This window comes from Protopterus annectens, chromosome 5.part0 (genome assembly GCF_019279795.1).
Source record: "Protopterus annectens isolate FY-2018-M chromosome 5.part0, PAN1.0, whole genome shotgun sequence".
NCBI classification, from domain to species: Eukaryota; Metazoa; Chordata; order Ceratodontiformes; family Protopteridae; genus Protopterus; species Protopterus annectens.
In genome coordinates, this window is record NC_056735.1 from 684,010,724 (window position 1) to 684,023,654 (window position 12,931).

Sequence of the window (12,931 nt, forward strand, 5' to 3'; positions counted from 1 at the left end):
AGAATCCTTGTAGGAGGATGGACAGGTACTGAATGATCAGCTAATTCCTTCTTGGTGGCAGCAGCCACCACGGCATCAACTGGGACACCCTTTGTTAAATATTGTCTATCCTGTGGGGCCGTAATAAATTTTGAAGGTCTCCTAGGGATAGGTTCCACTGAATCTGGAGCCATCCACACCTTCCGAGCCACTACCTCCATGAGAGGGTCGAAAGGCGGAGACACCCAGGAGGTGGAGGGTCGAGATCCAAACGCCTCCAGGTATACTGACTCGTCCTCGGAAGGATTAAGGGAGGGCCAGTTCCCCCGCTGCTTAAGGATTTCAAGGATGTCTGAAAATGAGACATCCTCAGAGGAGGACCTTGGGGATCCCTCCGACTCATCCAAGTCAGTATCTGATGTAGTAGACTCAGGGGAGTCTAGATGTTTCCTCTTACATGTCCTCTTACGTGGGGGTTCCCCTGACAGATCAGGAGAAGCCTCGGAAGAGGAAGATGTTCCCAATGGGGAAACCTGAGGCGTTGGATCTCTGGGTCCGGGAGCAAGAGAGTGGGAAGAGACGTCAGCAGGCACTGTAGTGGGAGGAGCTGATGGAACTGTCCGTTGACTAAGCCCAGGGGCTAGTACACTCCTCATCACCTTGAAGGCTCCCCCGTCAGAGAGACCACAAAGTTCCCGCTCCGAAGAGATAGGAACCCCAGGCCTCACCAAGAGAGAAGGCTCTGAGGCAGATGTCGGGGCCGAGCTCACCAACGCCGAAGCTCTGAGAGGGAGAACGGGGTCGGACAAGGGTCCGATGCCACTCGCCCCCTCGGAGCCGACGAGAGAGACCAGACGCCCGGATCCCTCCAATGAAGGTCTCAAGGAGGAAATCGGAGCCGAGGACGACAGAGCCGAAAGGGGTGGTATCGGCTCCGAAGTCACAACGGTGCCGTTTCCGAGGAGCTCCGGCTCCGAGCTCTGTAAGAGAGTCGAAGGAGGAATGTTCAGTGGATGTGAGATAGCTACCGTCTGTTGAGATGGGCTATGGAGTATTTGGGCCAATGCCTGAGACTTTAATAGTCTACTCACCACTCTCTCGAGGTCGTGATCAGATAGCCTGGATGACGGAGAAGAACGGCTCCGATGGCTCCGCTCTGAGAGCAAGGGTGATCTCGGAGCCGAATGTATAGATTCCACTGAAGGGGATCGAGATCTCTTTTTTGAGATCAATGGAGCCATCGGAACCGAAGATACGTTGGCTCCAGCCGGAGCCGACACTGAGTGTCTGGATTTGACAGTATTGGCGCCGGATGGAGCCGATACGGAGACTGGTATGGAAGGATCGGCTCTGGCCGGAGCCGATCTCTAACCTGGTGAGGATGAACCTGAAGCCGACGGCTTGGAAGTCTGAGCCGAAGGCTTAACAGGTTTCGAGGGCTTCCCCAGCGCTGACTTAGTTGGGGAGCTCTCGGGCTTTAATAAGCCCCTTAATATCAGCTTATTTTTTCACTCCTGCAGGACTCTTGGGCTGAAAGCATGACAGATAGCACAAGAGTCCTGCAGGTGCGAAGGTCCCAGGCAATAAACACAAGAAGTGTGACCGTCTGTCAGAGACATCTTCTGGCAGCACGAGTCACACTTCTTGAAGCCTGAGACCTTAGTGTCCTTCGACATAACTGTCACACAAAAATACTCAGTCCAACAAATTAAAATAAACAGGGATAACACACAGTCATACACAAACAATCCCGGACAGGAAAAAATTTAGGGAGGGGAAGGCCTAAGGCCTAACTAGGGACAAGGGAATAATTTACTCAAAAAGAAGGGAACACTGACGGGAATAGGGCTAAAGTAAGTCGTTAATTAACAAAATACAAATATATATAAATTTAAAGGGGGGTAGACGAAAAGTCTCAAACTGTTCACTTACCTAGAGCTGGTAAAAGAAGGCACCTCGTTAGTGAAGCGGCAAACGAGATCTGGGTAATCTCCTCCTTGCATCATGGGATATAGGGTTGCCTCAAGCTGGTAAAATTAGCTCTCGAGCTTAGCAAGTGCCCATCCAGCAAGAATGAAGGCGAGATTGACAACTTAACATCATATGGTCGTGAAAAGCAGCTAAGCAAAACACACACTGCTCATGATGGTATTATGGGCAATATGTCTCCCACATTGGCATTTCCCCTTTCTGGATGACATGTAAACCAACAACCAACAAAAAGTAAAATAAGAAGAAAAAGCCCAATGGTGCACTTATCTGAAAATGACTTGGCAACTGGCAGGAAAAAACAGCATTCAGACCAACGATCGGAGATGGCGTTCAGACTGATGGCAAAGAAGTTCTAAGATGGTACATCTGTACTTCACCTTTATGCCCTACGCTGTGTGGGGAGAGCATACATGTGACATACAATGTCCCTATTACAACCTAAGGCTTTGGTATATTGGCAGGAAGTCAGGCTGTCTTAGGCAAGAGATCTCTGATGTAAGGAATACTGCAACAGTGATATAGAAGGACATCTGGTTCTACCACACCCTGGTAGAAATAAGAGTCTGGTATGATGGATGAGGGATTACCCCACCAAGAAAGGAGGAATGTCCTCCCACTGCCATCTGTAACCTTGATGAATGACTTTCAGAACCCATTTGTCTGAAACTACACATTGCCAAAGAGAAAAGTAGAGATTCAGACTTTCTGGAAGGCAGATGGGGCTGCTTGGGGGGGGGGGGGGGCAAGGTCACAAACAGCCATTCTGACCTGCTAGACTGGCCTTGGTTTTGGAAGTGTTCTAGAATTCTTTTTGGACACCCTTGCCATTTCTTCTTAAACATCTGCTTATCTGCATTTTTTGAGAGCTAGAAAATCTTAGAGAGTCCTTGTATCAGCTTACCCTTTGCATCACAGTTTTTGATAACCTCAACAGCAGACTGGCAAAACACTAAATTTCTATCCAAAGGAGAATTTAAAATCTCATTTTAACATTATCTGGGAGGTTCTGAGAATGCAGCCAAGCAGACATCCTCAAAACAGTTCCAGTGGCCATGCCCTGGAAGAAGTATCAACTGAGTTACACACATACACTGTAAATAATGATTAGTGGCTTGTACAACTGAAGAAATTATTTAAAGCAGACTTTTCCTCATAAGAAGAAACTGTAGACAAAAAATTCATCATGCTATTACAATCAGTCAAAACAAACTTTAATATATGAGCTCGACAATTCAAAATTCTGAAAATCAAAATTACAGAAGCACTTTTTCCCCTTACCTATCAATAATCCTCCTATCCTTATCAGAAAGGATAGGATTGGAATTAATTAAATATTTAGCAGCCATAGTATTTAACTACAGCTATATCTGCTGAGTCAGTGTTGGGAAGAGGGCAAAAAAAACTTTACAGATTGAGGAGCTTTATACATCCTGTCTGTCTTTTTAGGGGCAGATGGCTGCCATTCAGGAGAATTGTAGACAGTAACACATAAACACGCACGCACGCACACGCACACACACACACGTGCACACACACGTGCACACACACGTGCACACACACGCACACACACACGTACGCATCCTACAAAACTGTCAGAAAATACTATGAGCTGTTACAAAAGAAATTTCCAGAACCTTCACTTATTCCTCTAGTTCTGACAGCTTTGTAGGATGTGTGTGCTGTGTTCCCCTGAATGGCAGCCATCTCCCCCTCAGTATCCTCCCACTGAAAACACTAGCATATTCTGGAAATAGTCTCTGAGAAAGACAAGCTGCTACAAGGATATTCAAAAACGGAGTTCTCCTCGGAGTCTGAATCAGAAATCTGAGGAGAAAACCCACAACCAGTAAACTACTTCTGTTTATGGAAACTTGAGGAGGAATAGATGCATGTTTAACCTTCTGCTACTGTTTGACAGGAAAAATAGGGCCAACAGTGATATTAATTGAAGCAACAGCTTTCCCAAGCATGGGCACAACATTCTGACAAAACAGGGAAGCCTTCCCTATGCCCTCTCCCAGGACTGACAACGGCGGCTCTCCCCTGTCCACTCATATGACCCCAAGAGCCACAGAGGATGTAGCTAAAACTCCTGGTCCATACTGGCTGTAGGTGCTGCTACACCACAGGAATCTGGGGTAAAAGATGTGTGGTTTGCAGTACAACTAATGGCTACATTTGAGTCACCCACTTGCAGCTGATACAAATTGCTAGCCTGCTATGGTGACAAAAAAAGTTAAGCAAACATCATTTATGTGGCTGAAAGAAGGACTGACCATGAGACCAACAGTTTGTTCCATTGTCAAGCTGAAAACGGTGGATCTTTCCCAGAAAAAACAAGTAGCAAAAGCTAGTAAGTCTTTAAAAGTCACTGTTTTCACATATAAACACAGTAAAAAGCACTTTAAACACTTTGCCAGCCCCCCCCCAAAAAAAAAATAAAATAAATACAATTTCACCACAGAAAAAAAAATGTTTTCAATTACTTTAAACAGGTTCTAAACTGACAGAAAAAAAGAGTGCTATCATTTAAAAAGTACAATGCATTCTTGTGACAGGACATTAAAACATATACTCCTTGCTTTAAAATAACGTTCCTGAATAGGAAAGTGTTATTAAATAAGCATTTTTAATGGAAATTTTTCTCCCAAAAGGGAACTTACCTGCCCAGCAAAGGAACAGCACAAGCTGACTGCTGATCCTCGAGAGCCTCACAGGCGAGTACTCTTCAGTGGCAGGGACGCTCTGAAGGGAGTGACAACCAAACCTGTCCTTTTAGTTAGCTCAGCTTAAGCTGACTGACAGCTTAAGCATGTGGAAGGTGCTCCGAAGCTGTTGAAGCTGGCCTGCTATTATATCACATGCAGGATATAACCCTTACAGCTAAGGCTACTGCAGCAGTGATCAATATAATGAACATCTTTAATTCAACCAGCTTATAGTCAAACAAATGAACATTTACCTTTATGTGCAGTTGTTCTTTTTTACACTTGCACCACTCTACTAATGGAGTACTCAGACATTTTGATTACACACTTTAGTTTTTTTTTCTTGCCAAGTACCACAGCCACAAAAAGTACAGTTGTGTACACTTACCATAAATGAAGATGTTCGAGTGTATTCACTGTTGCAGTCATTACATTTGGGTTATCTGCCTGCAGGCAGCCCTCAGCCGGCCCGATTATCAAAGTCTTGGGTCCTGCGTCAGATGCTGTCCCTTCTTCCATGAGGTCAGGTCGTCAGGGGTATAAAGCATGCAGTAGGTGCCATTATATAAGTTATTCTTGCCCCAGATGACAGGTGCCCCCATAATGGGAAGAAATTATATGTAAGGTTACACCTCCAACAAAAAGCAAATACACCAGAAAGCTGAAATACACTTATCAAGAAGCAAGGTATAGCCAAAAGAAGTCAGGGGGCTGGAGGGAGGGTAACCAGGACTGCAACAGTGAGTGCACTCGAACATCTACATTTATGGTAAGTGTACACAACTGTACTATGTTCTTCGTGCTTCACTGTTGCAGTCATTACATTTGGGTAGATTCCCAAAGCTAAGGAAGGGCGGAGGAAGTTAGAGAGCATTAGGACCAGCTATTAAGTCCTGCAAGACTGCAGTGGCAAAACCAGCTCTGGATTTGGAAAAAATAGGCAAGTGGTAGTGCTTGGTGAAGGTATGTACAGAGCTCCAGGTAGCAGCTTCTGGGATGTCCCTGGTAGGGACACCTCTGAGAAAGGCTGTAGACGTAGATGCAGCCCTGGTGGAATGTGATCCTATCCCCTGTGGGGCAGGTTTTCCATGTTGCTTATAGCAGAAAATAATGCAATGGCCTATCCACTTAGAAATGGTTTGCTTAGAAATGGCCTTCCCCTCTGCTCCTGCAGCAAAGGCAACTAGCAGCTGTTCAGTTTTTCTGATAGGCTTAGTCCTGTCAAAATAAAATCTTAGTTATCTGTGCACATTCAAAGAATGCAGTATTCGTTCTCCTTTCTTCTGTGGATTAGGAAAAAAGGTAGGCAAATGAATGGACTGATTAAGGGCCACACTGGATACCACCTTGGGCATGAAGGAAGGATTGGTCCTGAGGGACATCCTGTCAGCATGGTAAATGATGAAAGGCTCCACTGCCATAAGGGCCTGTAGTTCAGACACTCTTCTTGCTGAAGTGATGGCTAGAAGGAAGGCAGTTTTCCAAAAAAAGGAATTTCAACTCTGCAGTTGCAGCTGGCTCAAAAGGAGGTAGAGTGAGCTTTTCCAATACAAAGTTAAAGTCCCAGGCTGGAGTAGGGGCTCTCCTGGGTGGTCTTAAATTTTTGGCCCCTCTGAGGAATTGTTTCAGCAGGGGGGTGAGAGAAGAGAGGTGGCTCAGTATTATAATGTGCTGAAATGGCTGAGGCATGAATTTTAATTGATGAGAAGGAAAGGCCCTTGTGGAGCATCTCTGTTAAGTATTGAAGAATATGCGGTAAACTGGGCACTGTTGTGCCCATCCCTCGAGTTTGGCTCCAGGAGCAGTATCTTTTCCACTTTTCTGCATAGGATTTTCTAGTACTAGGCCTCCTTGCCTCCAGAATGACATCTAGCACCTGCTTACTGAGGGATGCTATTGGAGAGCTCAGGGAATTAGTCAGGCTGCAAGGTTCGAGGTTTGAAGCTGGGGGTGCAGAATCTGGCCCTCCTGCTGGAACAGCAGGGAAGGGGTCTGAGGCAGGTGCCATGGATCCAGCAGTGACATACTGCGCAAGAGGGGGTACCAGTGTTGGCATGGCCAGTCTGGTGCAATCAGTATTGTCCTTGGTTTGTCCTGTTTGATCTTTAGCAGAACTTTCGAAAGGAGAGGCTGAGGGGGAAAGGCATAAACTGAGAGGCTTTTCCAGGTGAAGGACAGTGCATCCACTTTCCAAACTTGACTGTGGGAAGTCCTTGTGCAGAATTTGTCCAATTGGTAGTTCTGATGGGAGGCAAACAGGTCTATCTCTGGGTTCCCCCATTTGTTTCTCAAAATGTTGAATACCTTTGGTTGCAGTTTCCACTCGTGTGGGTCCATGAGATTTCTGCTTGGGTCATCTGCCAGTGAATTTAGCTTGCCTGGTAGGAATTGAGCTTGTAGGTGCACTTGGTAGCTCAGGTCTGTATTCTATAGAGCCATGGCTAGTCTGCAGAGGGGATACGAGTGGGTTCCCTCCTGCATGTTTATGTACCACATAACAGTGGGGTTGTCTGTCTTTACCAATAATTGTCCCAGAAGAATGTGGTCCTTGAAAGCTGTCAGGGAATCCTGTACAGCTAACATTTCTTTTTGGTTGATATGCAGGTGCATCTGACTCGGGTTCCATTTGCCCTGAAAGCACTGCCCTGCCAAGTGACCCCCCCCCCCATGCATAGTCTGATGCACCTGTTGTTAGGGTTTGGGTGGCAGGGGGTAGAATGAATGGCAGCCCCTTGTTGTGGTAGCAGGCCTCTGCCCGCCAAAAGAACTCTGTCTTTATACAAGGAATGATAGGAATCATTGACTCTAGGTCCTGAGAATGCTGACACCATAGGCTTTTTAGATATCATTGTAGTTTCCTCATATGCAGTCTTGCATATGGAATTAGTAGAATGCAAGAGGCCATGAACCCCAGGGCTTGTAGGATCTTCCTTGCAGATAGCTGGGTCTTTGTGGCCAGAAGTTTGAAGTAGGCTGTCAAATAAACTTGTTTCTCTGGTGTGAGGTAAGCCATCTGGGAAGTTGTGTTGCTTGCTCCCAGGAATACAATTTGTTGGCACAGTACTAGATGAGATTTCTTTTCGTTTATGGTGTACCCCAGTGAGGTTAGCAGTTTCTTTACAAATGCCAGATTATTTAGTAGGATTGTCCTGGCTTTCTGCCTGAATTAGACAATCGCCCAGGTATGGGTATATTTGAATATTTCTTTGCCTGCAAAATGCAATGACTGGAGCTAGGCACTTTGTAAATATCCTGGGCGCAGTAGATAAGCCAAAGGGAAGTGCAGAGCATCAATAGTGCATGAAGCCTGCTCTGAAGCGTAGGTATTTCCTGCAGGATTCCCTTATTGGAATGTGCAGGTAAGCTTCCTTTAAGTCCAAGGTTGTCAACCAGGCATCTTTGCCTAGCATAGGAAGCAGCTGATGAAGAGTTAGCATTTTGAATTGTGGGATTACCAAAAAGGTGTTTAGAATAGAGAGGCCCATGACAGGATGACAGGAGCTGTCTTTCTGGGTACCAGGAAAAGTCTTGAGTAAAAACCTTGTCCCCTTTCTTCTGCTGGGACAGGTTGAATAGCCCTGATACTTAGAAGACAGAGAACCTGCTGTTGAGCCTCTGCCCACTGATTTGGGGGTAGGTCTGGCCAACCATTTGGGGTTGGTAAGGTGTAGAAGTGGAATCTGTATCCTTGGGAAACTATATTTAAAACCCATTTGCCCTGGGTAATGAGTTACCAGTTTTTTGCATGCAGTACGGTCTTTCCCCCTAAGGCAGCATGCAGTTGAGCAGGGCTTGGAAGGTTTAATGTTAAGTCATTGTGACAGTCTTCCATAGGGGGGGGGTCTTACTACTTATAGCTTTGGAAGTGGAAGCCCCCCACTGCTTAGGTCTGAGAGTACCTTGAGACTGTAGCCTAGGTGGTCTGCTGTTCCTGGGTTTGGACTGAGAAGGCCTAGAAGAGACAGGAAAGGACCAATTCTTAGAAGGCCAATGCCTACTGAATCTGGGAGGCTGTACTTGCAGGAAATCTTGCTTGCAAAGATTTAGCTTTTTTCTCCATCTTTTTAAGGACTTCTTCTGCTTTGTTGCCAAACAGGCGGTCTTGGTTTAAGGGAGCATCCAATAATTTAGCCTTAACATGATCTGGCAAATTTTGCTGCTTAAGCCAAGCATGCCTACTAAGAAAGGCCCAGTGACAGCAGCCCTGCAAGATGCTTCTAAAGGTCAAAACCACACTGCAAAGTATGTTTACCAACTTGTTCAGCAGAATGCATTAAATCCTGTAATTCCTTATGTTCAGCACAGTCTGGAATCAACATCTTTTTCTGCTTAAGTAGTCCCATAATATGCTGCTGATACTTTAACACATGAAACTGGTAGTTTAAGGCCCTAATGGCCAAAGTAGCAGAAGTGTATACCTTCTTACCCCAACTGTCCAAGGCCCTGGAATCTCTATCAGAGGGGGTAGCGTTTTTGGCAGTAGTAGCCTTAATGCCTTTAGGTCCCTGGGAAATGGTCTCTGTGTCCACAGTAGGATTCTTGAAAAGGAACTTGTGAGAGTCAGGTACTCTGTAATACCTGTCAGGTTTTCTGGGAGCTGGAGGTAAAGTGTCTGGGGCCAGGCTAGATTCCAAGAAGACATCTACAACGTTCAGGACAGGAGGGATAGCTAAACGCCTGTGTTGAGGAAGGAGTAAGAATTCCCTAAGCCTCTTTATGGAGTCAGAGTAATCCTGGCTTTCCCAGCGGAAATGCTCCCTAAGAGTGTGCAAGGTTTCACCAAAAGAAAAATCTTCTGGAGGGGAAGCAGAGGGAATGGAGTGTTCTGTATCAGAATCCTCATAGGTAGATAAGGGCAAATCCTGGTAATCAGAAGAAACAGAAATTTCAGAATCCTGATCAGAGGAGTCAGAAGGAAAATCAATTCTAGGTCTCTTAGCCGGAGAAGGCTGGCTTCCCCTAATTAAAGTAATAATGTCTTCAGCCATTCTTATCGTTTGTTTTTTAGGCATATGGACCTGACCATGTGGTTTGGACATTGGTTTTCTAGGCGTAGGTCGAGTTTTAGGCCTTGAAGAAGAAGATGGCATTGGCTGGAAATGCAAATCCATAGGCCTGAATACACCGTCAGAAGCTGGTGCCTGCACAGTGGCTCCGGACCCATCCAAGGTAGAGACATCCGCAGGTTCCATAGTTGAAGAAGCATCTCGCGGCATACCAGACTCCGAATGGGTCTCAGTAGAGGCCTGGGAATCTGAAGTAGCGGGTATCAAGGGCTGCGAAAGCGCTTCACTGAGTACCAGCAAACTGGTGACTAGCTTAACGGAAGCGTCGTCGGCAGCTTTGGACCTATGTGTTCTGTCTCTGTCTTTATCTTTACGTTTTTTCGGAATGTCGGTAGTTGGGTGGCTTACCGAAGCCATTTCTGGATAATTAAACAGAGTACCAAATAGTTTGATGCAAAAATTAACCGACGACGAATAGTTCGAGGATTGAATAAGGCACAAAACTGACAACGAGGGACGTCGTGCCTAAGCAAGGAATGTAGTATGAATGAAAATCTTTATGAGGTATTTGCTTTCCACAGGTAATACAATTGTTAACTTTTACTGACATCAGTTTAGAGCAAGAAAAAGGATTCCCAATGGGGTACTTAGCTTTTTTGAAGACTTTGGTTCTGAAACTCGAAAACAAAAATTTCAGGAGTCGGCCGACCGGCACTTGCGAACTGCTTCTGCTTCAGGCACCGCTCAGCAAGAAAGGCTGGTGTAATGGTGTCAGCTGCATGTTTTATACCCCTGACATCATGGAAGAAGAGACAGCATCCGACATAAGACCCAAGACTTTGATAATCAGGCCGGCTGAGGGCTGCCTGCAGGCAGATAACCCAAATGTAATAACTGCAACAGTGAAACATAAAGAACATCAGTCAAATGTTTCATAGTGACCTACTTCTAAATATGAATGGATTTCACATTCCTGAAAAAATATTTCAGTTATGTGAACTTTGTAAAGAAAAATGAGACTTCTTCAGACAACTTCTAAGTATAGTAGTTTACAGTATAAATTGCATTACATATCTTCAGTGAAGGACAAACAATTTAAAACAACTCTTCATTCTGCTGGCACTTTAACATACCTGCTGCAGTTAAAAGAAAAATAAACATACCTTTTTTACTGTCATTCTGAATACTTGAGGTCTGTATATAAAAAGAAAAGACTGTTAATCAATTAAGGTATGCAATACAACTGTGGTGTTTAATACTTAAAAAATAGTTAAGCAAAAAATAATTCAGCTGCATGAAGTCTACCTTTTCAATAGCTAGATAAAAGAAAAACATAATCCACAAAGCAGCTCACATCCTTGGCTTACAAGAAATAAACTTTCACCAGCTGCATGGATCATCCAACATTTTCAAATTAATAATACTAGTGCAAGTGGACCTACAGAAAATAAAGCAAACCTTTTCTTCTGACGGACTGAAGTTTTAAATCATTAACATATGAAATGGCTACACACTGGCAAGCACATGGAAAACAAATGCACAGCAGTGGCTCTTATAACACACACACACAGGTCCTCGATGCTATACGCCAGATTATTTATTCATTATATGACAGGACACATTTCAATGAACCTTTGGTCTTTTTACAAAAGAGATTCAATTTTTTTTATTTATATGAAGCTTGTCAATTTAAATCAACATATTAGGGAACTACAGTGCATTTGCCACCAGGAGCACTGAAAAGTTAAATGTTAGAGGATTTAGTCGCAAGATGCATATAAATAAAAATTTGCAATGGAAATGGAAACAGAGAAAAGCAACTCTTTTACTCACTAGATAAATTATGATGCTCTAAAAACAGGCAAAAGTAATACCATCAGAAGTTACAGTCTAAATGTGATGTCCTAGACTTTCAATTAATATAGAGTGGTTTGCAAGCATACATGAAACATAAACATTCAGCACAGACAGTATATTGTTCCTCAGGCCAGTGTCAGAAATTCTAGCTGATATGTCAGTTTTATTTTATTTATATTGTATTTGTTAACAAGGTTAAACCTACTAGGCTATTGGCCTATTTTCAGAGGAGACCTGAGGTGGTATCTATACTGACTAGGAGAATTTGGCCAGTACACCAGGGAAATTTCCCTGCTCCTTTTTCAATAACTGCCATGGAATACTTACATCCATCGGAGCTGTCACCAACTCAGGCAGATGAGGCCGCAGTTTAATGCTTCATCCGAAGAATGACACACTCAGGTGCGCAGCAACCATTATGCAGCACTGCAGTGTCAGTAATGGAAAATTAATCTACTCACTTAGGATGGGAACAGAAACCACTATTGTCCAACCTTCCAGCACCAAAGGTGAGTGTGCTACCTCTTGAGCAACTGACACTGTCAAGCAAGCAAGCAAATGTCTCCTAAATATTTATTTTTTCAGTAACAGCTTTAAGTTCACACTTCTCCAGCCCCTCTGACCCTATTCTAGTTTTATGTCCCTGCAATGCTGCAGCTGCCACCTACCCTTCGTGAGCCCCAAAGACAACACCAGTTAGAAGCAGCAGTCCAACAAAGCATGAAATCCGTTCTCCTACCCTAACATGCACAGACACACTGACACACTGACACACTGACACACACACACACACACACACACACACACACACACATACAGAGCCAAATACTTTATGCCTGGCCAAAGGCCAAGCGCCATTCAAAGTTAAAAAAAAAAAGAAAGAAAGCTTTGTCCTATCCTTTTTAAGGTCTGCTTAGTTGTGTTATAATTTTTACCTGCACAGCCGCACCCTTTTGTGTTAGAGACATAACAGGAACTGAGAAGCAGTAATCTATTATGCCTGCACCATCAACAACTTCTGCAGCCCTACCAACATCACATCAATCTGTCTTTTCTACTGGCAATAATTTATATCATCATTTTCACAGTCCACTGATTCTAAAAATAATTAAGATGCATACAGCAGCACATAAATTCTAAGGTTGCCCTTCAGCTGTCTCTTATTTTCAGTTAAGTCCTAAATTACAGATGTACTTCTAAACACTGAAGTTCACAAATCTCGAATGGCCAATGACCAATCCCAAAACAATGTAAGCCAAAACATTGAAAAAAACAAATAGTTGCATTTTTTTTGCAGGGGAGCAAGCACTCCTGTACCCACACCCCTGCTAACTATATATACCACCTCGGAGATCACTCAATAGTGGAGGAGTGGAGGAAGTGCAATTT

General features: G+C 44.2%; 1 protein-coding gene across 1 annotated transcript in view; it reads right to left on the bottom strand.

The window, feature by feature from the left end:
• The window catches only part of OFD1 (OFD1 centriole and centriolar satellite protein), a 1,865,993-nt gene that overhangs the window by 1,570,290 nt on the left and 282,772 nt on the right, over positions 1-12,931 (bottom strand). Inside the window, exon 7 of the mRNA XM_044072530.1 lies at positions 10,849-10,879. Within this exon, the coding sequence (XP_043928465.1) occupies positions 10,849-10,879 (31 nt within the window). The remainder of the gene's footprint in view (positions 1-10,848; positions 10,880-12,931) is intronic.